A 24,441-nucleotide genomic window follows, 5' to 3' on the forward strand; every position below is an offset into this window, starting at 1 on the left:
ATATGTTAACAAAACTGTGTCATTCACAGATAATAATATTGCGCATTGTTGTTTATCATTACGTATTGTTAGCGACCATTCCAGTCACCTATCTGCCTTGTTTTGGAAAGGAAGTTTACTGACTTTCTATGGTTGCTACTTGCTAGCCAGCAGATTAGCATGCCGCCTCTTCTTCCATTCAAAAGGCTGGAAATGGATGTGAGGTTCTTCTGCAAGTGACGTAATGTGAAAAAGGCTAATTACATGCACTGACTGATGCCACTTCTGGCAGGTGCAACAATGCACCAACAAGGACCTAAAAGGACAATATTCTCACACTTACCTGATACAGTGCAATACTTATTACAGTGCAACCTCACAGAGCAACTTTTTACTTTTTATAGCTTTTGTATATTTTATATTTATATTTCTACACTTTTACATCCATACCCAATACAATGCAATACCAAATACAGTGCAATATCCTGAGTTTTGTAGCTGAACTGAGTTTCTATAACTAATGTGCAATTAACGTCTGCAACTCAACACGCCCAGTTGTAAATATATTCTTTGTTTTTCTGCTGTGTTGTGACATGCACCATTTGTATATACTGTATATTATTTGTTTTTCTGCTGTGTTGTATGTTCCCATCTAAATGTTTGCACTGGGGTGTGTGCTTTCCATCTCATTATATAATTTTCCCGCACCTTCTCCCGTCGTTCTAGCTTTCTTCACTACACTTTCTTCCTCATCCGTTCTTTTATTCTTGTTTCCACTATCATTGCTTTTAAAAAACGCCGTTATTCTCTGCATAGCGAATATATTTCTCAGCTCGGTCCGAACCAGCTCTCAGTTATCTCTGTTATATGATCTGATGAATCCCTAAAAAGCACTTTTCCCACCTAATGCTACACCCACAACATACAACCGTGGGAAAGAGGGGCAATCACAGAAAGATGTGGCAGAACGGCAAAAAAAATAATGTAACTTTTTCACTCCCCTCCCGGCTACCATGGGAACCACCGCAGGGCAAGACAGAGGCAATGCACGCAACTACAGACAGGGAGCAAGGCGCAGGCACAACACACACACACACATGCACACACAACACTGAACACACATACAACAATACAGGCCGTTACTCGGTACACTATATTAGGTAGGCTACCAGCGCTGGATTTACATACTTTGCAGTTTAACGTTTGATACATTTTAGAATGTTAAACTCGTCGCGTCTGTGCTCAGTGCTTTCCTAAATTGTCAGCCGCAAGAAGCCCTCGCACGAATGCGCGTGGTTTTTTTTCGTCGTTCGCATGCTGAAAAATTCGCTCGCAAATGCGAGTGAAACGTGCGCACTGTACAGCCCTGCACACAACCCAGCAAACCTTGATCAAGACATCAAGATATGTCAGGTTCCACACTTGTCAGCCAAGAACAGGAATCTGTGGCTGACATGGGCACGAATTCATACAACCCCAATTCCAAAAAAGTTGGGACAAAGTACAAATTGTAAATAAAAACGGAATGCAATGATGTGGAAGTTTCAAAAGTCCATATTTTATTCAGAATAGAACATAGATGACATATCAAATGTTTAAACTGAGAAAATGTATCATTTAAAGAGAAAAATTAGGTGATTTTTAAATTTCATGACAACAACACATCTCAAAAAAGTTGGGACAAGGCCATGTTTCCCACTGTGAGACATCCCCTTTTCTCTTTACAACAGTCTGTAAACGTCTGGGGACTGAGGAGACAAGTTGCTCAAGTTTAGGGATAGGAATGTTAACCCATTCTTGTCTAATGTAGGATTCTAGTTGCTCAACTGTCTTAGGTCTTTTTTGTCATATTTTCCGTTTTATGATGCACCAAATGTTTTCTATGGGTGAAAGATCTGGACTGCAGGCTGGCCAGTTCAGTACCCGGACCCTTCTTCTACGCAGCCATGATGCTGTAATTGATGCAGTATGTGGTTTGGCATTGTCATGTTGGAAAATGCAAGGTCTTCCCTGAAAGAGACGTTGTCTGGATGGGAGCATATGTTGCTCTAGAACCTGGATATACCTTTCAGCATTGATGGTGTCTTTCCAGATGTGTAAGCTGCCCATGCCACACGCACTAATGCAACCCCATACCATCAGAGATGCAGGCTTCTGAACTGAGCGCTGATAACAACTTGGGTCGTCCTTCTCCTCTTTAGTCCGAATGACACGGCGTCCCTGATTTCCATAAAGAACTTCAAATTTTGATTTGTCTGACCACAGAACAGTTTTCCACTTTGCCACAGTCCATTTTAAATGAGCCTTGGCCCAGAGAAGACGTCTGTGCTTCTGGATCATGTTTAGATACGGCTTCTTCTTTGAACTATAGAGTTTTAGCTGGCAATGGCGGATGGCACGGTGAATTGTGTTCACAGATAATGTTCTCTGGAAATATTCCTGAGCCCATTTTGTGATTTCCAATACAGAAGCATGCCTGTATGTGATGTAGTGCCATCTAAAGGCCAATTTATGCTGACAACCCAGTCCTCGCAGATAGCGTCGCAGACAGTGTCTGCGTAGCCCCCCCACCTTCGCAGACGCTCTGCGCGCACCTCCCAAAAATTGTGACCACCGCAGAAGCCTCGCAGACAGCGTCGCAGACAAGAGGGCTCTGATTGGTCCACTCTACATCTGCTGTACACGCACTTCCGCTTCCCTACTTTCCCGGTTTGTTTTGTTTTCACGACCGGCATTTTTAAAAACACGAGCGAAGATGGAGCAGCATAAAGAGCGGTTGATTGAGGAAGTACGTACATCTATACGACTCCAGTTCTAGTCATTATAAGTAACCGGAGGATAAACACTCCACTAACCACACCCACCAACTACTCCTAGCGACTTCGCGCCCCCTTGCGTTGTGCCGGTGAATAACATCGCGCATGCCTATTACTCCCCGCTCAACAATAAATTACAACTGTCTGCGAAAAGCTATCTGCGAAAGCCTTGTCGCAAGAGCATGCAGAGGCCTTAAACCCCCACTCCCCTTTATCTCTGGAAACGTTATGTTGTCATTGACGGCTGTCGTGTCACCTCCTAAAAAGGACCTTTGTTTATGTGAGACCACTAAATTACTGGAGATTCACTGTAAATCAGGGATGAGAGTGGCTTGTGATGAAAAAATCTGAAAAATTAGCCGGGGATCTGGGGGCCCAGGGGGCGAAGCCCCCGGGAGCTCATGGATTTTAGAGATTTTTTACCCTAAAAACCATTTATTTTATCATCAAAATTTTACAAATGTTGTTGAAATACCATACCCTGTTTGCTTACAAAATTGACACTTGTACAAAAGTAGAACTCTCTTTCAAGTACATACATTACTTAAACTTTCATTTGATAAAGATCAACTACACCTATGTAAAGGAAACATTGACATAGGCCTTTTGTGATAAATTTTGCATATACATTCCAGGTGAGCACCAACATGATACTTCAAATTTGCTGCTCTAAATCCAAACTAAGGTAACACATTCACTGCTATATTAAATAATGGTTTATATGATTTATGAATACATTTTTCCTTTGGTTCTATAAAGTGTTTGTCTATTTACAATATATACAACTATTTACAGTTTCATGGTGCAGAAAATGTATTTCTTCTTTATTTTGAGCTTTTTAGCAAGAGCTAAAAGCTTGTTGGTCCTCTCCCTCTTTTTAGCCAACTCCTCTTGAAATTATTTAAAAAAGTAATTATTATTATTATTATTATTATTATTAGTAGTAGTAGTGATACAAACAATTATTCATGGATTATAGATCATTTTTTTTTAATTGTGAACATTGATAACTGAACTGATGATAATAACATTAACAACAAGCATTACTGTTTATTATTATTAGTAGTAGTACAGTTATTTTATATCAATGTTCACAATTTAAAAAAAATTATCTATAATCCATGAGTATTTGTTTGTATTCTACCAATTACTACTTTTTAATAATTATTTGTAATAATTTTTAATAACTTAATTTTATGACATTTAATAATCCCTAGTACTTATTAATCACTAATTCATAAGTAGTAATGATTAATAATCCATAATAATTACTATTACTACTAATTATTATTAGTGGTTGTTAATATTATTCTTATTATTATATTAAAAACACTGTTGTAGACGATAGGTAATAAAACTAAAAAAATTTTGTACAATTTATATTGTACTATATTTAGAATTATTGTATTTTCTGTAGTTCCTTGTAATTGAGTTTTGAAATAAAGGTTGTTTATATATTTATATTAAACTTACAATAAACAATGTTAATTATGTAAAAAAATGTTAATCATTATTAGTATTATGTCCTATAAGTCCCATTTTCCACCTGACTCTTGTGCGCATGCGTGACCCACCCACCCCCACCCCCGCGTTTCACTCCAGAGCGCTTGACCTCTAACACACATGCGCGCACGCCTCGTGTCCGTGAAAAACCAGTTTCCCAGTGGGCGTGTCCCCAGCGCTGCGGTACCGTCTTTAAACACATTTGTGCGATCCAGCGCTTTTTATCGCAAATGAGTCTTCTCCTTATTTTGGGGGTATTTGTCATCTCCCAACCACTTGTCGTTAAACAGACATCTTCCCATAATTATCAACGCTTTCTAGCGCCCGCGTAAGCTACCTGCGTATCTCTCACTCTTCACAACCACCGCACCGCACCACATCGCACTTCCTCCAGTAGCCTCCTCGCGTTAGCTCTTGATCTACGGAACGCACAGAACCAATGTTGCCCCCAAAAGGTGCGCTGCTCACTTTTAAAATTACAGTTAAAAAAATACCCCAAACCGGATGGAGACATTTCACTCGTTTGGTCCAAGATTAAATTTAATACCTCCCTTTTGAAAATTCCACTCATTCCAAACAATTTAAGACATTTTAAGGCCTTGAAAACCGAAAGTTGTATTTAAGGCTTTTTAAGGACCCGCGGGAACCCTGTGATATACGAGTCAGCTGATGGCGAGTCAGTCCGGCCGCCCAGAAATAGTACCAGACCCTACCCTACCCCCCTAAAATTTTCTCAACGGATTTGCAACAATATAAAAAAGGTCCATTTTGACTGAAAAAAAAGCCGAATTCCGCCAAAAAGTGGAAAACTCTCATCCCTGGTAAATGTGATTGTTTATAATGTTGTAGCCTAGATAGGCCTACATGGCTTCATCTCATCTCATCTCATTATCTGTAGCCGCTTTATCCTGTTCTACAGGGTCGCAGGCAAGCTGGAGCCTATCCCAGCTGACTACGGGCGAAAGGCGGGGTACACCCTGGACAAGTCGCCAGGTCATCACAGGGCTGACACATAGACACAGACAACCATTCACACCTACGGTCAATTTAGAGTCACCAGTTAACCTAACCTGCATGTCTTTGGACTGTGGGGGAAACCGGAGCACCCGGAGGAAACCCACGCGGACACGGGGAGAACATGCAAACTCCGCATAGAAAGGCCCTCGCCGGCCACGGGGCTCAAACCCGGACCTTCTTGCTGTGAGGCGACAGCGCTAACCACTACACCACCGTGCCGCTGCCTACATGGCTTTTTAGTATAAAATGAAGGACACTATTTGCTAAGCACAGGTAATGTCAATTAACAGTTTGTTATCCCAAGCTTTGTTCTTCAACCTAATAATTGGGTAATTTGTTTTTGACTGGTGAATGCAACATGATTCAGGAAAGCTATTGCTTTACCCAAGTCCTGTGCCGAGTTAATGAACACATTTGAGTCATAGATAAGGCATGGTACGTTATTTTCTTTATTATTAAACATTAGAGATTTAAGGAATAGAACAAAACGCAAGGCTATATTTATTTTTTGCAAGGAGCAACCAAGGGTTGGTTGGTTAGATTTTTTTTTCTTACAAGAAACACACACTATTGATAAGGAGTGTAAAGATTTAGCTTTATCTAAATCTGAAGGGCTATCAAATGGCAAATCCATGCCATCTGCCAGAAAGTATAAAATACTGTCTCTCGTAAGGGATATGACCAAATCTATAAGCCAATTCCCATCCTGTTACGCCACATGATACAAAATAGTATCCAATTTCCCTCTATTACACCTTTCCTTACCTCCCTTGAAAGTTGATAATTTTTTTAAGTTAGTTTCCTTTCTGTTAATCTAGAATGTTGATGTATATTCTCCAAGATGTACCAGCATCATCCACCATTATTAGTTGAAATTGTTTCTTTGTATACATCTACTCACTGTCTTGTTTTGTATATTGCTTTATGTGCAATTATATATATAAAAAAGGGTTGTTAAGTCAAGTTTATTGTCAAATATGCTATACATGCTCGACATACAGCACAGATGAAATTTCAGTCCTCTCTGACCCACGGTGCAAACAGGCAATGCAATAAATAAAAATAGAATAATTGAAATAAACAATATAAACAGTATAAACACTCTAGATAAGAACTAGACATAGACTAAACACTCTCACACACACTATATATATACATACACACAGGGCGGCACGGTGGTGTAGTGGTTAGCGCTGTCGCCTCACAGCAAGAAGGTCCGGGTTCGAGCCCCGTGGCCGGCGAGGGCCTTTCTGTGTGGAGTTTGCATGTTCTCCCCGTGTCCGCGTGGGTTTCCTCCGGGTGCTCCGGTTTCCCCCACAGTCCAAAGACATGCAGGTTAGGTTAACTGGTGACTCTAAATTGACCGTAGGTGTGAATGTGAGTGTGAATGGTTGTCTGTGTCTATGTGTCAGCCCTGTGATGACCTGGCGACTTGTCCAGGGTGTACCCCGCCTTTCGCCCGTAGTCAGCTGGGATAGGCTCCAGCTTGCCTGCGACCCTGTAGAACAGGATAAAGCGGCTAGAGATAATGAGATTATATATATATATATATATATATACACAAATTGGTGCAAATAAACAGTCAAGGGCACTTGAGGTATAGCAGGTAAACATGAAATAAGCAGTATAAACAAACTAATAGCTGTTAAGGTGAGGTAGTGCGGAATAGTGCGAATGAGCGAGGTAAAGTGAAATGTGCGGTCCCTGAGTTCAGTGTGTTAATGAACGTTGAGAGTGTGTGTGTGTGTGTGTGTGTGTTGGGGGGGGGGACTGTGAGGGTGACATGTCAGATGCTGAAGGGGGGGCAGGGGGGAGTGCGAGCAGAATCTGTGGCAGGGGGCAGAGGGGGGCGGAGGGGCAGAACAGGGAGGGAGTTGAGCCTCTTGACCGCCTGGTGAAAGAAACTGTTCTTGAGCCTGCTGGTTTTGGCCCGGAGACTCCGCAGTCTCCTCCCCGACGGCAGCAGGCTGAAGAGGCTGTGAGATGGGTGGGTGGGGTCACCTGCAATGAGGCGGGAGTTATAAATATCCATTAGAGAAGGGAGAGAGACACCAATGATCCTCTCAGCTGCTCTCACGATGCACTGCAGAGTCTTGCAGCAGGACACGGTGCAGGCGCCGTACCACACGGTGATGCAGCTGGTCAGGATGTTCTCGATGGTGCCTCTGATAGGGGCCAGGACTCTTGCTCTCCTCAGTTTGCGGAGGAAGTACAGACGCTGTTGGGCTTTTTTGGCCAGTGATGCAGTGTTGTTGCTCCAGGACAGGTCTTCAGAGATGTGCACACCCAGAAACTTGGTGCTGCTCACCCTCTCCACTGAGCTTGTAACGCAAGTATCACACAAGAAGGTAGGAAACTTGTGCCTGCCCAAAAACTTTTTACACATTAAATAGTCTGAAAGTTTTTAAATTAGTATGTTTTGCAAATTAGCTTATAATCAAAGTGTGCAGAGCTAAATGGGACTTTTCACTGTACAACTTAAGGGTCAAAAAGTCAGTCCGAGACTACACACCACCATGAGGACAATCAGTCTCATCTGAGTAGCAGGAGAGAGCACTGCCTATTTACATTACATATGTTTCATGAACCACCTTTGGTTTGGTCTATATAACCAGGAGTTCATCTGAGAATAATGATCACAATGAGTTATCACAAAGATCCAGAGTCCTGAATTCAACAAGGAGCCATGGTGATGCAGTGTATCACCATGCATGTTGCCACCACATGGATCCAGGGTCCTGAGCTCAAGCCTGACCTTGGGTTAATGTCTGTGGTGTGTTTTGCATATTCTTTACATGTTCGTGTAGATTTCCTTCCTCATTGGCTATGATAATTACCACTAGGTGTGAAGGAGCATGCAAGTGTGTGTATGAATGGTGCCCTATAATGGACTTTTGTGCTTTGGCTCCCTAAAACTAACTCTTTATAAAAGTAATCAGGTCTGGTGATGGACCCCTAACAATCCTAGAAAAAGCACCAGGGTTCAAAGCACCACTCTCTCTATATCATGTCACAGTTCAACAGTAATAAAGATTAAAATATCACAACACTTGTTCCTTGTAACAAAATGTATTTTATTTGACGGTTAGGGACAGATGACATGAAAGGGGTGAGGGCACTCTAGAAGTCCAGGTGTTTGTTTTTGTTCCCATCAGAAGTACAAACTGGAGTAGGCTGTACTTTACTGACCCGACTTACTGACTCGGAGAGATCAGGTGGCAAGTGCATCCTCTGGAGAGAGAGAGAGAGAGAGAGAGAGAGAGAGTGTTAATGTGGTGTGAGTAAAAGGTAACAGCATGGTATTGTGATTCATGTTTTTGTGTCTGGTGTAGGTTTATCTGTAATGAAAAGGAAACTGAAGAAGATTCCTGTCTCTTGTGTTCTGACCTCACACCCCATATTATTAATCTCCATTTACATTAACAGTTATCCTGATGCTTACCTTTCAGCCTTAATATAAGGGTATTTATGAATGGAACTGCGAATGGAACTGGTTCCCCTTGTGACGATGTGCCTGCTGACAAAAGCAGCTGGATGACTTCTAAAGTATACAGGGCTGTATTATCTGCTCACTTTTAGTCAAATGCTTCAAAATTCATTGCAGAAGGACAATGACCCAAAGCATACTTTGCAATCAACCATGGCCTTTTTTTTAAAAGATTTTTTGGGGGCTTTTTCCACCTTTATTGGATAGGACAGTGCAGAGACAGGAAATGAGAAGGAGAGAGACGGGGAGGGATCGGGAAATGACCTCGGGTCGGAATCGAAAACGGGTCCCTGGATCCATGGCACGGCGCCCCATCCACCTGAGCCACGACGCCCCAACCATGGCCTTTTTGAGGCAACATAGTGAAAGGTTCTTCAATAGCCAAGTCAATCACAACACACAAAATACAAATGATTTGCAACCAACTATTAATAACAACAATTTAATTTATGATTGTTAGTTTGTCCAATTACTTTTGATTCCCTAAAAAGGAGGGACCATATATAAAAAGTGCTGTAAATAATACACCATTCAACTGGCTCAGATGTACAACCCCAATTCCATAAATTTGGGACACTGTGTAAAACACAAATAACAGAATATGATGATTTACAAATCTTGGAAACCCTATTTTTCATTGAAAATAGTACAAAGACAACATATCAAATGTTGAAACTGAGAAATTTTATTTATTTATTTTTTTAAATTTTGTGTCTGCAATACATTTCAAAAAAGTTGGGGCAGGGGCATGTTTACCAGCATCACCTCTACTTTTAACAACACTCTGCAAACATTTGGGGACTGAAGAGACCAACTGCTGTAGTTTTAAAAGAGAAATGTTGTCCCATTATTGTCTGATATACAATTTCAGTTACTCAACAGTTTGGGTCTCCTTTGTCATATTTTGCGCTTCATAACGCGCCATATGTTTTAAATGGGAGACAGGTCTGGACTGCAGGCAGGCCAGTTTAGCACCTGGACTCTTTTACTACGGAGGCATACAGTTTCAATATGTACAGAAAGTGCTTTGGCATTATCCTGCTGAAAGAAGGAAAACCTTCCCTGAAAAAGATTTTGTCTGGATGGCAGCATATTGCTCTGAAACGTGTATCTATCATTCAGCATTAATGATCCCTTCCCAGATGTACAAGCTACCCATGTCATGTGCACTAATGCCCCCACACAGACGCTGGCTTTTGGGCTGTGCACTGATAAGCCAGATGGTCCCTCTCTTCTTTAGCCTGGAGGATGTGGTGTCCATGATTTCTAAAAAGAATTTCTACTTTTGATTCATCAGACCTTGGGACAATTTTCCACTTCATCTCAGTCCATTGTAAAAGAGCTCGGGTCCAGAGAAGGACCCATGCTGAAATTTCCCATGCTGATGCTAATTTTTACTCGTAATAGGGTACAATTGCTGGGTTGCATCCGATGTCACATCCGCCTCATTAAACTATGGTCACACTACAGCTTGCAATGCTTTGTGATGGGTTATCGATGAAAATGAGGCATTTTAGTAGTGATGCATAGTAATGTACACATGAGCTAAAACTTGTGGTCACACAGCAGGTGAACACTTGACTGTCACGCCTTTGCACGCTTGAGTCTGGTGTAACTCGAGCGGCTACGCTCGCTCACAGAGCGCATTGTAGGCACTCTTGGTACCCAGTAGTTATGGGAAACACCTGATACTGATTTGAGCGCAATCACTATGCACAAATACGGACACTGTTTTCAGAGGTTTTGTGAAGTATCATTATCACGGTCACGTTTGCATCTAGCCATGTTTATAATGCTGTTTAAGTACTCTGCTTTATGATTCTGCTTCCTGGTTTGCTTTAGTTTTTGTAAACATCATGCCTGCTTATAAACACTCTTCCTGCACTTAGATCCATCTACCGCCGTCTATCTTGTAGCGTCCTGATCCCCAGATCTTTAACCCAGCTACATATAAAAAGTTGTATGCCTCCATGGTCTTTCAGGTTTTCATCTGTTTGTCCATGTAGAACGATGTCTGCAGCACCAGGTAGTTTGAGATGTCGGTGAACTCAACGGATGGATAATTTTCCAACTCGGAGGAAAAATCCTTCTTTGTTAGTGTGTAAGGATCTAATCCCATTGAGTGGTTTCTATATCAAGTTCTTTTGAGTGTATTAACTTGCTTGTTTTCTGAACACAAACATGACAATAAGTTCTTGTGTTAATGGACCAGACTCCACTTTTGGATCATTAACCCCTTTTGACTGAGAATGACCTGCATGCATGGTTTTATGTTGGCTTCTGGTACATCCATAGTTTTAAATACAATATCTACAAGTAAAAACAGTTTGTTTTTATTGGATTTATTTAATTCCTGGGCTCCCATCTGTAACAGGGAGTGATGTTGCATCCCATTAATACACATTACAATAGGTTATTAGATTCTAATAGAACAGATGAGCCAAAATAATTGGGGCTCTTTTTTTTTTAATGGGCCCCGACTTATTACAAGTACGAATACGTGGGCCTTAAAGTAGAAAAGGTTGAGAACTGCTGCCATAGATTATGTGATCCCCAAATTCTTTGCAATTTTACATTCAGGAACATTATTCTTAAATTGTTGCACTACTTGCCCACGCAGTCTTTCACAGAGTGGTGAACCCCTCCCCATCTTTACTTCTCAGAGACTCTTTTTATACCCAGTCATCTTACCGACCTGTTGCCAATTAACCAAATTATTTTTTTAAGCATTACACAACTTTTTCAGTCTTTTGTTGCCCCATCCCAATTTTTCTGAAATGTGTTGCTGACATCAATTTCAAAATGAGCATATATTTTTCAAAAAGCAATAAAATTTCTCAGTTTTAACATTTGATATATTGTCTTTCTACTATTTTCAATGAAATATCGGGTTTCCAAGATTTGCAAGTCATCGTTCTGTTTTCTATTTACGTTTTACCCAGTGTCCCAAATTTATGGAACTGGGGTTGTAAATACCCTCAAATTAAAGCTGAAAATCTGCCTTTAAATAATTTCATTATTATTGGGCTAACTATTTCATCTCAACTTCAATATGCTGTGTTAGATGGCTAAAATAACTATACTGTCATCAATGCCCCAATATTTATGGAACTGAATGTATATACGCATACAGTACAAGAACACACACACACACAAAGTACTAGATAGTGTGTTAAATGGTACCACATGGTATATTACCATACAACTGGAGGCATACTATTTTGCACTTTGGATAGATTGGCAATTTGGAATGCAGCCACAGGTGGTGCCTAGTTGTCATGCTAAGCATGATACATCCTACTAAGTATGATGTGCTTAGAATGATCAGCTTCCACTGGTGAGTTACCTTTATCTGAGCCAGCTAGCCAAGTATTTGGCATCCACAACAAAACATTCCTGATTAGCATTATGAACAACCACTGCCTACCATTACATCCCAAAATGGAGAAATATATGATCCCCCAAATTAAACACAGGTCATGTGACCTCTGTGATCACCATAATCATACGATGTCTGTGATGAACATGAATCTGACGAAAGATAATAGCAACAGTAATAACAAAGACCTTTTACCATAGCCCCTTTTACACAGCCTGTTTAATCTTGCACCTTTATTCCGCCTCCGATTCTGTGTAAAACGTCCGAATATGGAATGGGGGTCTGTGTTGTTCCGCCTCTGAGCCAGAACAACTGATAGGAATAAAGGGGGGCTCAAGGTCTGGGTAAAAGGAATAGGTTTTCAATATCATTGCAGAACAGGGGTGTGATGTTTTTGACATTCCTCCTTCTGAGACCAGCACAAACTCAAACGTCTTCATCTATGGCATCTAAGGCCCACTTTACACGGGGACGGTCTGAAACAAAAACGCAAAAGTCCATTTTCGTTCTCACTTTTTTCCACATCTACACGACCGTTTTCAAGGAGGAAATCTGCGTCTATACGGTGACGTATAAACGTGTGGAATTCAATTGGATGTGCATGCCAGGCGGCTAGGTGGTGCTGTGAAAGACCTCCGCTATGTCTGCACGCATGTGCAACGTCTTCCGTCTTGTCTGATCTGCACATCTGCGCCGCGAAAACTTTGACTACTCTGGCTATGGTAAGTAAGAAAGTAAGTAAAAAAGTAAGAGCATACTATACCCGCCTCTGTTCATTAACGGTATATGTGCAGATTCGGTATAGATGTTCGAAGGACTCCTGGACGTTTATTAAAGCTGCCAGAGCAGCTTGAAGTTCCGTTGGATTGATGTAATCAGACATGCTCTTACTTTTTTACTTACTTTCTTACTTCCCGGGCTGGCATGTACAGTATATGACATATGTATGACGTAAACGCGTACCTGACGTGAGCAGATCCGAGCAGAGTTTCGCGTATTGGGTAGTTTAGACGGATATGCAACGGGGGCTGTTTTTAACTTATCCACTCTGGAAGGCGTTTCAATTTTTTCCGTTTTTCAGCCTCGGAAACGCCGTCCCCGTGTAGACGAAAGGCACTTCCGATAAAATATTTAGTCGTTTTTACCTGACAGCGTCCTTGTGTAAACGGGCCCTAAGAAGGAGGAATATTGATTATTTGTGTGTGTGTGTACATACACACCTCAATGGTGAACTGTTTCCTCTTCAGTCTGAATGCAAGGTCCTTTGTATCTGGAACTTCGTACACCAAACAGTTCAGCCGAGGGACCTGGATAACACGCAGGAGACCTGCAGTCCACACACACACACTCATAAGCTACAACTAATTTAGTCACAACATACAAACTTTAGCTGTAGGTATAGTTTTATTTTAAGAAATATTTTGTCATATATGTTTTAAAATAGTACAATTTTGCCAAATTGGTTTTAATAATGCCTTGAGAGAATAACACTGAATCACTTAGCTCAGAACTTTCTCCTGTGCTGTCTAACAATGATGGATTAGGGACCCATATACCCCTTCATACACAATATTTTAAGATCTGATGTACACTATGTGCAACACTGCTTTTGTGTGTGTGTGTGTGTGTGTGTGTGTGTCTCTCACCATGATAGTCCTTATAAAGTGGGTTGTTGTTTCTCTCTGAATCTGAGAATGATTGCAAAGCGATAACTGTATCACTCAACCTGATCATCCTCGCTCTTATTAATTTATTCTACAAAAGAAGACACAGGAAGACAGACAGTTTCACAAGAGTACGTGACCAGCAGTGACACAGAGACAGATGGAGCCTGAGTTATTGTACTGTTTTAAATCTTAATAAAGGATTATTACATATGTTACCTAATTATAAATGACAGTCTTTCCCAGTCAAGTCAGTTTATTTGTACAGCACTTTTAACAACAGACATGGTCACAAAGCAGTTTTTCAGAAAAATAAAGACTTTAAAGCATATGAACTAATTTTATCCTTAATAAATAAATGTATTTATCCCTAATGAGCAAACCTGAGGTGATGTTGGCAAGGAAAATTCCCTCAGACAACACAAGGAAATTCCACCAACCTGCTGACGACACTACATTACCTTTGGAGTTTTGGTATTTTGTACTTGTGTGGCATTTGTAAAATATACCTTATGGCTAAAAGGACGTGGACACCTGGCCATCAAACCCATATATGATTCTTCCCCAAACTGTTGTCACAAAGCTGTAAGCACAGAATTGTATAGAGAGGGCTTTTCAAAGTGTGGGGCGCGCCTCCCCTAGGGGGCGCCAGAGTTCTTCAGGGTGGGCGCAACGTGAGGAAAAATAAACCAGAATAAGTTACTATTGCGGACATTTAACAAACTTCAGCTAGCCTTTACCAGAGACAAAATGGATCGATTTTTAGTACCTAAAGCTACAGTGAGTGAGGAGACAGAGTCTGGGCCAAGCAAAAAAAAAAAGAAGGAAGTATGAGCACGATTATTTAAAGTTTGGATTTTCATGGACTGGATCTGAAGATGCTCCACTGCCACAGTGTGTTGTCTGCCAAGAGGTGCTAGCTAACGATGCTATGAGATGTTTAAAATGTGTAAAACAAGATGTTTTTTTTTAAAAAAAAGCACAGATGTTTAAAATGTGTAAAAAAAAAAAAAAAGATGTTTTCAAAAAGCACAGATGTTTAAAATGTGTAAAAAAAAAAAGAGGCTTTCAAAAAGCACAGATGTTTAAAATGTGTAAAACAAGATGTTTTTAAAAAAGCAGATGTTTAAAATGTGTAAAACAAGATGTTTTTAAAAAAGCAGATGTTTAAAATGTGTAAAAAAAAGATGTTTTCAAAAAGCACAGATGTTTAAAATGTGTAAAAAAAGATGTTTTCAAAAAGCACAGATGTTTAAAATGTGTAAAACAAGATGTTTTCAAAAAGCACAGATGTTTAAAATGTGTAAAAAAGAGGTTTTAAAAAAGCACAGATGTTTAAAATGTGTAAAAAAAAGAGGTTTTAAAAAAGCACAGATGTTTAAAATGTGTAAAAAAGAGGTTTTAAAAAAAGCACAGATGTTTAAAATGTGTAAAAAAGAGGTTTTAAAAAAGCACAGATGTTTAAAATGTGTAAAAAAGAGGTTTTAAAAAAGCACAGATGTTTAAAATGTGTAAAAAAAAGAGGTTTTAAAAAAGCACAGATGTTTAAAATGTGTAAAAAAGAGGTTTTAAAAAAGCACAGATGTTTAAAATGTGTAAAAAAAAGAGGTTTTAAAAAAGCACAGATGTTTAAAATGTGTAAAAAAGAGGTTTTAAAAAAAGCACAGATGTTTAAAATGTGTAAAAAAGAGGTTTTAAAAAAGCACAGATGTTTAAAATGTGTAAAAAAAAAGAGGTTTTAAAAAAGCACAGATGTTTAAAATGTGTAAAAAAAAAGAGGTTTTAAAAAAGCACAGATGTTTAAAATGTGTAAAAAAGAGGTTTTAAAAAAAGCACAGATGTTTAAAATGTGTAAAAAAGAGGTTTTAAAAAAGCACAGATGTTTAAAATGTGTAAAAAAGAGGTTTTAAAAAAAGCACAAATGTTTAAAATGTGCAAAAAAGAGGTTTTAAAAAAAGCACAGATGTTTAAAATGTGTAAAAAAGAGGTTTTAAAAAAGCACAGATGTTTAAAATGTGTAAAAAAGAGGTTTTAAAAAAGCACAGATGTTTAAAATGTGTAAAAAAGAGGTTTTAAAAAAAGCACAGATGTTTAAAATGTGTAAAAAAGAGGTTTTAAAAAAAGCACAGATGTTTAAAATGTGTAAAAAAGAGGTTTTAAAAAAAGCACAGATGTTTAAAATGTGTAAAAGAAAAAAAAAGTGTGTACAACAACCATTTTTTTTTAAATACGAATGGAACATTAAGTATAGCAACAACAAAAATTGTAAGGGGGCGCTGTTGTTTATTTGCTCTCCGAGGGGGGGGCTGACTCTCCCACACTTTGAAAACCCCTGGTATAGAGCTTTACAATTTACTTTCACTGGAACCAAGAGACCCAAACTTGTTTGGCATAAAGCCCACATGCCAATGAATGAAAACAATTCCCCACAACCACGCCCCAAAATCTAGTGTAAAGCCTTCTCAGAAGAGTAAAGGAGCAATAAATCAGCAAAGGAGGAATAAGATGTTCAACAAGCACATATGGGTGGTGCCACATACCTTTTGCCATATACTGTATACAGCCCTGTCAATTTTGCCCCAGAAAATTTTTTAAAAAACAGATGTAAAATAGCGCATTCTGAGTGATCCAGAATGCAACATTTTGCATCTCAGAGTAAATAAAATGTTCTTCTTGATCTCCTGATTTAGGTGGGGAATGTGTGAAAAATATAAAAAATAAAATTAAAATAAAAAAATCTGATGATTTCACACCAATTTGACCTACAGTATTTTCAAGTTTTACAGGTCAATCATGGGTCAATTTGGAATATGTGTCATAAATTCTTGAATATTTAATCATCACTGTAAAGGTTGAGACCATCTTCAAAATTTTGCAGAGCCCAAGGCTTCAATATGAAACTAGCAATCCGAAAAAGAGCTGCTTCAAGATTAGAACACCACAGAAAATAAAGAGATCTTGTGAAACTGAAATATTTAGTAAATTTTAACTATCAGAACGAAAGAGACAAAATATTTTAAATGAGGAACTTGAGTTAAAACTGGAGTCGATGCAAATTATTCTTAATACGATTTATACATTATGTATTTATACTACATTTCTGCATGAATGTGACCTAAAACATCATCAGATTTTCACACAAATCCTAAAAGTAGATAAAGAGAACCCAGTTAAACAAATGACACAAAAATATGATACTTGGTCATTTATTTATTGAGGAGAATGAGCCAATATTACATATCTGTGAGCGGCAAAAGTAAGTGAACCTCTAGGACCTCTTAGCAGTTAATTTGAAGGTGAAATTAGAGTCAGGTGTTTTCAATCAATGGGATGACAATCAGGTGTGAGTGGGCACCCTGTTTTATTTAAAGAACAGGGATCTATCAAAGTCTGATCTGCACAACACGTTTGTGGAAGTGTATCATGGCATGAACAAAGGAGATTTCTGAGGACCTCAGAAAAAATGTTGTTGATGCTCATCAGGCTGGAAAAGGTTACAAAACCTTCTCTAAAGAGTTTGGACTCCACCAATCCACAGTCAGACAGATTGTGTACAAATAGAGGAAATTCAAGACCATTGTTGCCCTCCCCAGGAGTGGTCGACCAACAAAGATCACTCCAAGAGTAAGGTGTGTAATAGTCGGCGAGGTCACAAAGGACCCCAGGGTAACTTCTAAGCAACTGAAGGCCTCTCTCACATTGGCTAATGTTAATGTTCATGAGCCCACCATCAGGAGAACACTGAACAACAATGGTGTGCATGGCAGGGTTGCAAGGAGAAAGCCACTGCTCTCCACAAAGAACATTGCTGCTCATCTGCAGTTTGCTAAAGATCACGTGGACAAGCCAGAAGGCTATTGGAAAAATGTTTTGTGGATGGATGAGACCAAAATAGAACTTTCTGGTTTAAATGAGAAGCATTATGTTTGGAGAAAGGAAAACACTGCATTCCAGCATAAGAACCTTATCCTATCTGTGAAACATGGTGGTGGTAGTATCATGGTTTGGGCCTGTTTTGCTGCATCTGGGCCAGGATGGCTTGCCATCATTGATGGAACAATGAATTCTGAATTATACCAGCGAATTCTAAAGGAAAAGGTCAGGACATCTGTCCATGAACTGAATCTCAAGAGAAGGTGGGTCATGCAGCAAGACAACGACCCTAAGCACACAAAATCGCTCTACCAAAGAATGGTTAAAGAAGAATAAAGTGAATGTTTTGGAATGGCCAAGTCAAAGTCCTGACCTTAATCCAATGGAAATGTTGTGGAAGGACCTGAAGCGAGCAGTTCATGTGAGGAAACCCACCAACATCCCAGAGTTGAAGCTGTTCTGTACGGAGGAACGGGCTAAAATTCCTCCAAGCCGGTGTGCAGGACTGATCAACAGTTACCGCAAACATTTAGTTGCAGTTATTCCTGCACAAGGGGGTCACACCAGATACTGAAAGCAAGGGTTCACATACTTTTGCCACTCACAGATATGGAATACTGGATCATTTTCCTCAATAAATAAATGACCAAGTATAATATTTTTGTCTCATTTGTTTAACTGCGTTCTCTTTATCTACTTTTAGGACTTGTGTGAAAATCTGATGAGGTTTTAGGTCATATTTATGCAGAGAGATAGAAAATTCTAAAGGGTTCACAAACTTTCAAGCACCACTGTATACTAGTAAACAGTGTCTGTTGTCATAGCAGCATAATTATTGCTGTCTAAAAAGATTGAATAAAACAATCAAAAGCAGGTCACATAAAAATACAAGGAAAAATGTCTTTTTTTGGGAAATCCCCCCCACCCAAAAAAAAAACAACCAACCAAACAAACAAAAAATACACACCACCACCACACTGCGAGGAGCTAGCAATGGAGCGTTTATAGGCAGCAAAATCGCCAGCTGCCAGAAGTTACTGACAGGGCTGTCTATATAGTGCACTCATGAAATCTCACAATACACTGCAAAGGACAGTGTCTGCTGATACGCAAACATATACGTCATCAGAAGGACTTCTGAGAACCACATGAGGAAAAGCCCTGATTGTTAATCTTTCAGAAGAGTAGGATTACATCAGCTCGTATACATCTATAGCTATCTGCACGTTTAGACAGACTTGGACTTCCACCAGTCTTCACACTGTCAAAATGGAAAGGACATGCAATAATGTGCTTAGATCAGACCTCATTTAAAATGGAACTGTTAGGGTTTTGCTGGGATGCGAACCTGGTTCGCTGGTGTGATAATCCAGCAAACCCCCACTAGGCCACCAGGGGAATGACAAGTGCAGAGGCGTGAGACGGAAGTAGAAAAAGTATCAAAAAGTTTATTTACAATATTTACAGTCCCAAAAAATATAATCCAAAAAACGCTCAGAAGATGAAGGGAAAAATAAAATATCCAAAAGTTCAAAGTCAAATAAAAAAGCCAAAAAACCAGAAAAGAAAAGGCAAAATACCAACGCTCAGAAGATCCAAAAAACAGTAAATACAAAGTCCAAAAAGAAAAGCAATGTGCAAAACCAAAAAGACAAAGGTAAAGAACACGGAACAGAGGTAACTGGAGCTAAACATAACAGCACAAAGACTCCGTGACAAGAGGACTGAACTCAGGGGTATAAATACACAAACTAATTAAGGACAAGGCGGGGCAGGAAACAGGCAATAAGACAAAAACAAAACACAGAACACAGTGGTGACCTCTAGAGGCCAAAACAAACATGACCAGAAAAGGAAATAACAGCGGCCTCTAGAGGCCAAAACAGTCCCAGTCCTAACAGGAACATGGGCCTATTACGATTAAAATTGAAATAAAGAACCATTAGCCATAGTACAAGTCCTATACTGATTTCTTAGGAAACGACTGTGTCATGCTGACTTGGAAAAGAATTTTGGCTCCATTAGGTTTGTGCAATATAACAATTTAATCATCTCTGTACAATATTACACCCCCTGGATATTCAGTGACATTTCCTGATACTACCAGACCTGCAAAACTGTGCAGGGGCCATGCGATTTAGCTTGTACTAGAGTGGCGGCTACAATTAGACACCTTAACGATCTTTTCACCATTGCAAAAGTAGAATAGACTTTCAATACGCAAATTGTGCATGAATAATTACTCAAACTTCTACTGGGGGAGGAAAAAGAGATGATTCCCGATTACTTAGTGTATCAGATCACGTGACACTGTTCCATAATTAGACATTCAGATTATTATTTATATTAAAAAAACTGGTATGTATGTGGTATTAACATAGTTTGTATTTAAAATTTGTTTTACATAGACTTATATTTAGTACAAAATATATTTTATATAAATATATGGATGTCAGTGTTTATGTAAATGAAGCAAGTCTAATGTTTGTAAACAAATTAAACTGATAATGCTTAACCTGCGTCAGAAAATCTTTTTGTTCCACTTTAAGCATTTTTGTAGATCACATTTTGTTAATCGTTCGTTGTTGTTTGTATTAATTTCTAGTTTTGTAGTTTACCAATAAATAAACAGGGAATTGACATTATAACCACATGAAAATCCAGGTCAAAGGTCACATGTCATTCCTCAAACCAAAACTTTATATTTTTACATCTAAAAATATAAAATGTGTACTGATATTGTAATATGTGGTAGATATTTACAACAAACTGAAAAAAAAAATCTGAATGGAATAGAAAAATCTGAATATTTCAACCATGTAATTTTTTATATGCTAGGAATTTAATTTTGGTCTAATTCTATTTATTGAAATCAGATTCCAAATACTCTATAAAAATTCCATTCTGTTATGAATCAAAAAAAAATTATCACAGCACTTTTATTTTTTTAAAGTACTTCAACAATGTTACACAAAGATCGATCCATAACAGTTGTAAATGTCACTTAATTCCACAGGGTGTTGATAATGGTGGACACCGGTGAAAGTGATCGCTATTATCGACACCTCACGTGACTTCTCAAACGCACGTTTAGCTACAAAATGGCGACTGTCAAATGAAAGAGTAAGAAACAAAGTAGGTTTCGATGAGGAGATCATGAAATATCGATGAATTTGATCAGTAAAAACACGTCCATGATCTTTCCACCATGCTTACCTGCGATGATGACGTCCAGGTTTTCCGAAAAATTGCTGATCGTGCTGAAAAAAAATTCCATCTCAGGTAACGAGCTGTGTCATCAGACGACAAGATCAAAGGTTGCGGGGGTCTTCCGGTTGATTAATTAACCAATAACTGCTGTAACTGAAACTCACCTTTGTAAAATTGTTTATTGGTAAATCTGAAAAGGTGTCGATAATTATGGACTGTCGATCATTGTAGCCGCCACTCCAGCACACTGAGATGTTATCAGAGAAGTCTTTTCTTCTCTAATAAAAGAGGGGCTCAACTAAGTGACCTTCAGTTGCAGTCAAAAGTTTACATACAAGGATATGAAAGACATCACGGACATGAATGTCATGGTAATATTGGGATTTCAGTGATTTCCTTAAACTGTTCTTTTTCTGTGGCCAAACAATTGTACAACAGACATCTTTAACAGTTTTATTTTTTTAATTTATATAATTAAAAGCTTCAATTTATTTTCTGAAATCAACACAGGGTCAAGAAAATACATACAGCACACCTAATATTTGGCTAAATGTCCCATAGCTAGTTTCACCTTGGTCTTTTGGTAACCATTAACAAGTTTCTGGCAGAATTCTGGTTGCAGAGTTGACCACGCTTCTTTGCGGAACTGGTACAGTTCAATTAAATTTGTGTTTCCTTACATGGACCCAAATTTTAAGCACAGTCTACATATTTTCAATAAGGTTGACTTGTTTTAAGCTAAAAATGTTAGCCTGTTTTATCCTCCACAACCAGCTGCGATGTGTTTTTGAAAGACCAATAATGTGAAATAACTGAAAGCCCAATAGTGCCAACACATTCATGTCTGTGTATGTAAACATCTGATTGCAACTGTAAATCCAGAATGGTTTGAAATTGCCAATATTGTCAGACACTGCCTGGAAGCCCTGCCCCTTCCCCCCCCACCTCATATATGGTCTTGAATTGACTGACAGGGTGCACATGACAAATGGAGAATGTTTTCGGTCCGTCAATATGAAATAAAATGTCGACGCATGTTTGACTTTGCAAACATCAGTCAAGTATATATTTAATATCCATTTACTGGTACCATACTGTAAACACATTTTCATGCTCAAAATGGTAAACTGGTAACTTAATGCTGTGCACTGCCTCTAAAAATTTTTTTTTTTTAAATCCATTTATCAAACTTCTACAGATCTGCTGTATTTTAGCCAGGGTGATGTTTTTGCAACCACCAATTTCATGTTTTGAGGAAAAAAAACACACACGGCTCTTACCCTGATGAGGTGTGTGGGTACAGTCACCATAGCAACAGAAAGGGAGGAGCGTAGGAGGGCTCGGAGGGCATAGAGAAAGGTCAACAGGACATGACTGTGGGCAGGGTTAACGCACACATCATCACCCCACAGTGCTGACCCCAAAGAGTGAAGAGCAAGTCGTAGCACATTACAAGTCTTCACCTTAGAGGGAGAGATACAGAGAGAGAGAGAGAGAGAGAGAGAGAGAGAGAGAGAGAGAGATATCTATTGTTCAAAAGTTCTCAGTTCTGTGCTCACTTTGCATTCTGTGTTACTGGACAAAAACTTGTAATATATGTAAAAATAAATGTAAGTGTAATCAAAGTCTCCTTTGTGGACTAACGAATGTGGTGAATGGGCTTGCACTTGCGACTGATTTAATTAACGAATGTGCTCTCTGTGTTGCAGTAAATGGCAGAAGGCATGAAAAGGAAAGCGTGTACCAAGAGCCGGAGGGAGAGGGAAGTTGTGATCCAGCACAGAGCTGTGTGTCTCTGTCAAAACCATGGTATGTGTTCAAGTTGCTGAGTATGGCTCATAGTGAGAATGCGGTTTAATAAAGCCTCTCAAAAGTGCGGAGTTAAGCAATAGTGCAAGTAAAACAGCCTGCCTGTTTTCTTCTCTTCGGTCTCCTGAACCTTGATCTGTCACAGTAATGTTACTTCACTAGTGGGGAAATAATCCGAGTTAGTACGTGAGGTGAAACAGTACGGACTAGGTACAGTTGGTCTTTTATCCACACAAAGTAAAGGCTTCATTATCAAAGACCAGGGTGGTCTCTCTCCTACTTCGAAGTTGCCACAGGACATAAATCTCAGGTGGGTGTGGAAATACTCACCTGTCACAGATTGAGGGCCTCACAATTCTCTCATACCCCTTTTCCACCAAATCAGTTCCAGGGCTGGTTCGGGGCCAGGGCTGGTGCTGGTTCACAACTCGTTCAACTTGCGAGCCAGCTGAGAACCAGCTTGCTTTTCCATAGCTCGCGGTGCTAAGAGAAGCCACGTCATTACGTCGCTGTATACGTCAGTTACGTCGTTGTATATGTCATTACGTCACTGTATACGTCAGTTACGTCGCTACGTTTGCATAAACCTTGGCGCAAATATCGAAGCAAAAACAACACGGAAGAAGCAGCAGCAACAACAATAATAATAGTGGATGACTTCGCGTTTGTACAGCTGCTGCTTCTCGTCACTTAAAAATGGCGATCGTTCGTGGTCTTGTTATTGTTGTTGGTCTTAACAACTCCGCCCCCCCCCGCTGATGTAAGCGGTTCTTTCCTCTGGCCCAGCAAAGAGTTGGTGCTAGCCTGGAACTGGTTTTTCTGACCCCAGAGCCAGTTCTTTGTCAGTGGAAACAGAAAACTCGGTTCCAAACTAAGCACCGGCCCCGAACCAGCCCTGGAACTGCTTTGGTGGAAAAAGGGGCATCAGTGGGCATAACAGTTGCATCTATTAGAATTTGAGTCTCGGCATAAAAAACTGACAGTTGATTGTCCATATGCACCAGATAACAGTTAAGAATATATAGCCTTGTTGGGTAAATTGGAGCAAGGGCTTGAGACCTCTACTGACTACATAGTGCTCCTGGAGGACTTCAGTACTCATGTTGGGAATTATGGGAATACACAGAAGGTTCTGAATAGGCAGGAACAGCCTCTTGGAATTGAACCAGAGTGAGAACTGGTCTGTTGGAGTCCATCTCTGTGGCTGAGGGTACTATGAGGTTAGAAACCTTCACACTGGCAATACTCCAGGGGTGGATGAGATTTGTCTCGAGATATTGAAGGCATTGGACAAGCTTGGGGTCATGTGGCACATGTCTCTTCAATGTCATGGTTCTGGAGATGACACTATCCAAGAGTTGAACCTAGGACTCTGAAGAAGCAATCTGGGCTTCATCCAGGTATGGAACAGTTTACCAGTTTTATTCTTTTGCATCTCTGTGAGGGGTCAGAGGAGTAGTCTTCTCCAGTTTACGTGCATTTTATGGATTTGGAGAAGGTATGATCGTGTCCCTTGACACTTGTCGACGGTACTGCAGGAGTACACCGTATGTGCACTGATGCTTTGTGCAATCCAGTCTCTGAAGGAGGGCAGTAAGAGTTACATTTGTATCCTTGGTGTTAAGTCGAACATGAATGTCAGATTCCTTCAAGGGTCTACCTTGTCTCCACTCCTATTTGTCCTTTTGTTTGCAGTTTTCACAG

General features: G+C 39.6%; 1 protein-coding gene across 1 annotated transcript in view; it reads right to left on the reverse strand.

Moving 5' to 3' along the window:
- Positions 1 to 8,365: 8,365 nt before the first annotated feature.
- The window catches only part of elp4 (elongator acetyltransferase complex subunit 4), a 72,351-nt gene continuing 56,275 nt past the window's right edge, over positions 8,366 to 24,441 (reverse strand). Inside the window, exons 7-10 of the mRNA XM_060941834.1 lie at positions 22,209 to 22,391; positions 13,828 to 13,936; positions 13,402 to 13,508; positions 8,366 to 8,546 (exon numbers count right to left, since the gene is read on the reverse strand). Of these exons, the coding sequence (XP_060797817.1) occupies positions 8,436 to 8,546; positions 13,402 to 13,508; positions 13,828 to 13,936; positions 22,209 to 22,391 (510 nt within the window). The 3' untranslated portion in view covers positions 8,366 to 8,435. The remainder of the gene's footprint in view (positions 8,547 to 13,401; positions 13,509 to 13,827; positions 13,937 to 22,208; positions 22,392 to 24,441) is intronic.

The sequence above is a fragment of the Neoarius graeffei genome, chromosome 15, assembly GCF_027579695.1.
Source record: "Neoarius graeffei isolate fNeoGra1 chromosome 15, fNeoGra1.pri, whole genome shotgun sequence".
NCBI lineage: Eukaryota > Metazoa > Chordata > Actinopteri > Siluriformes > Ariidae > Neoarius > Neoarius graeffei.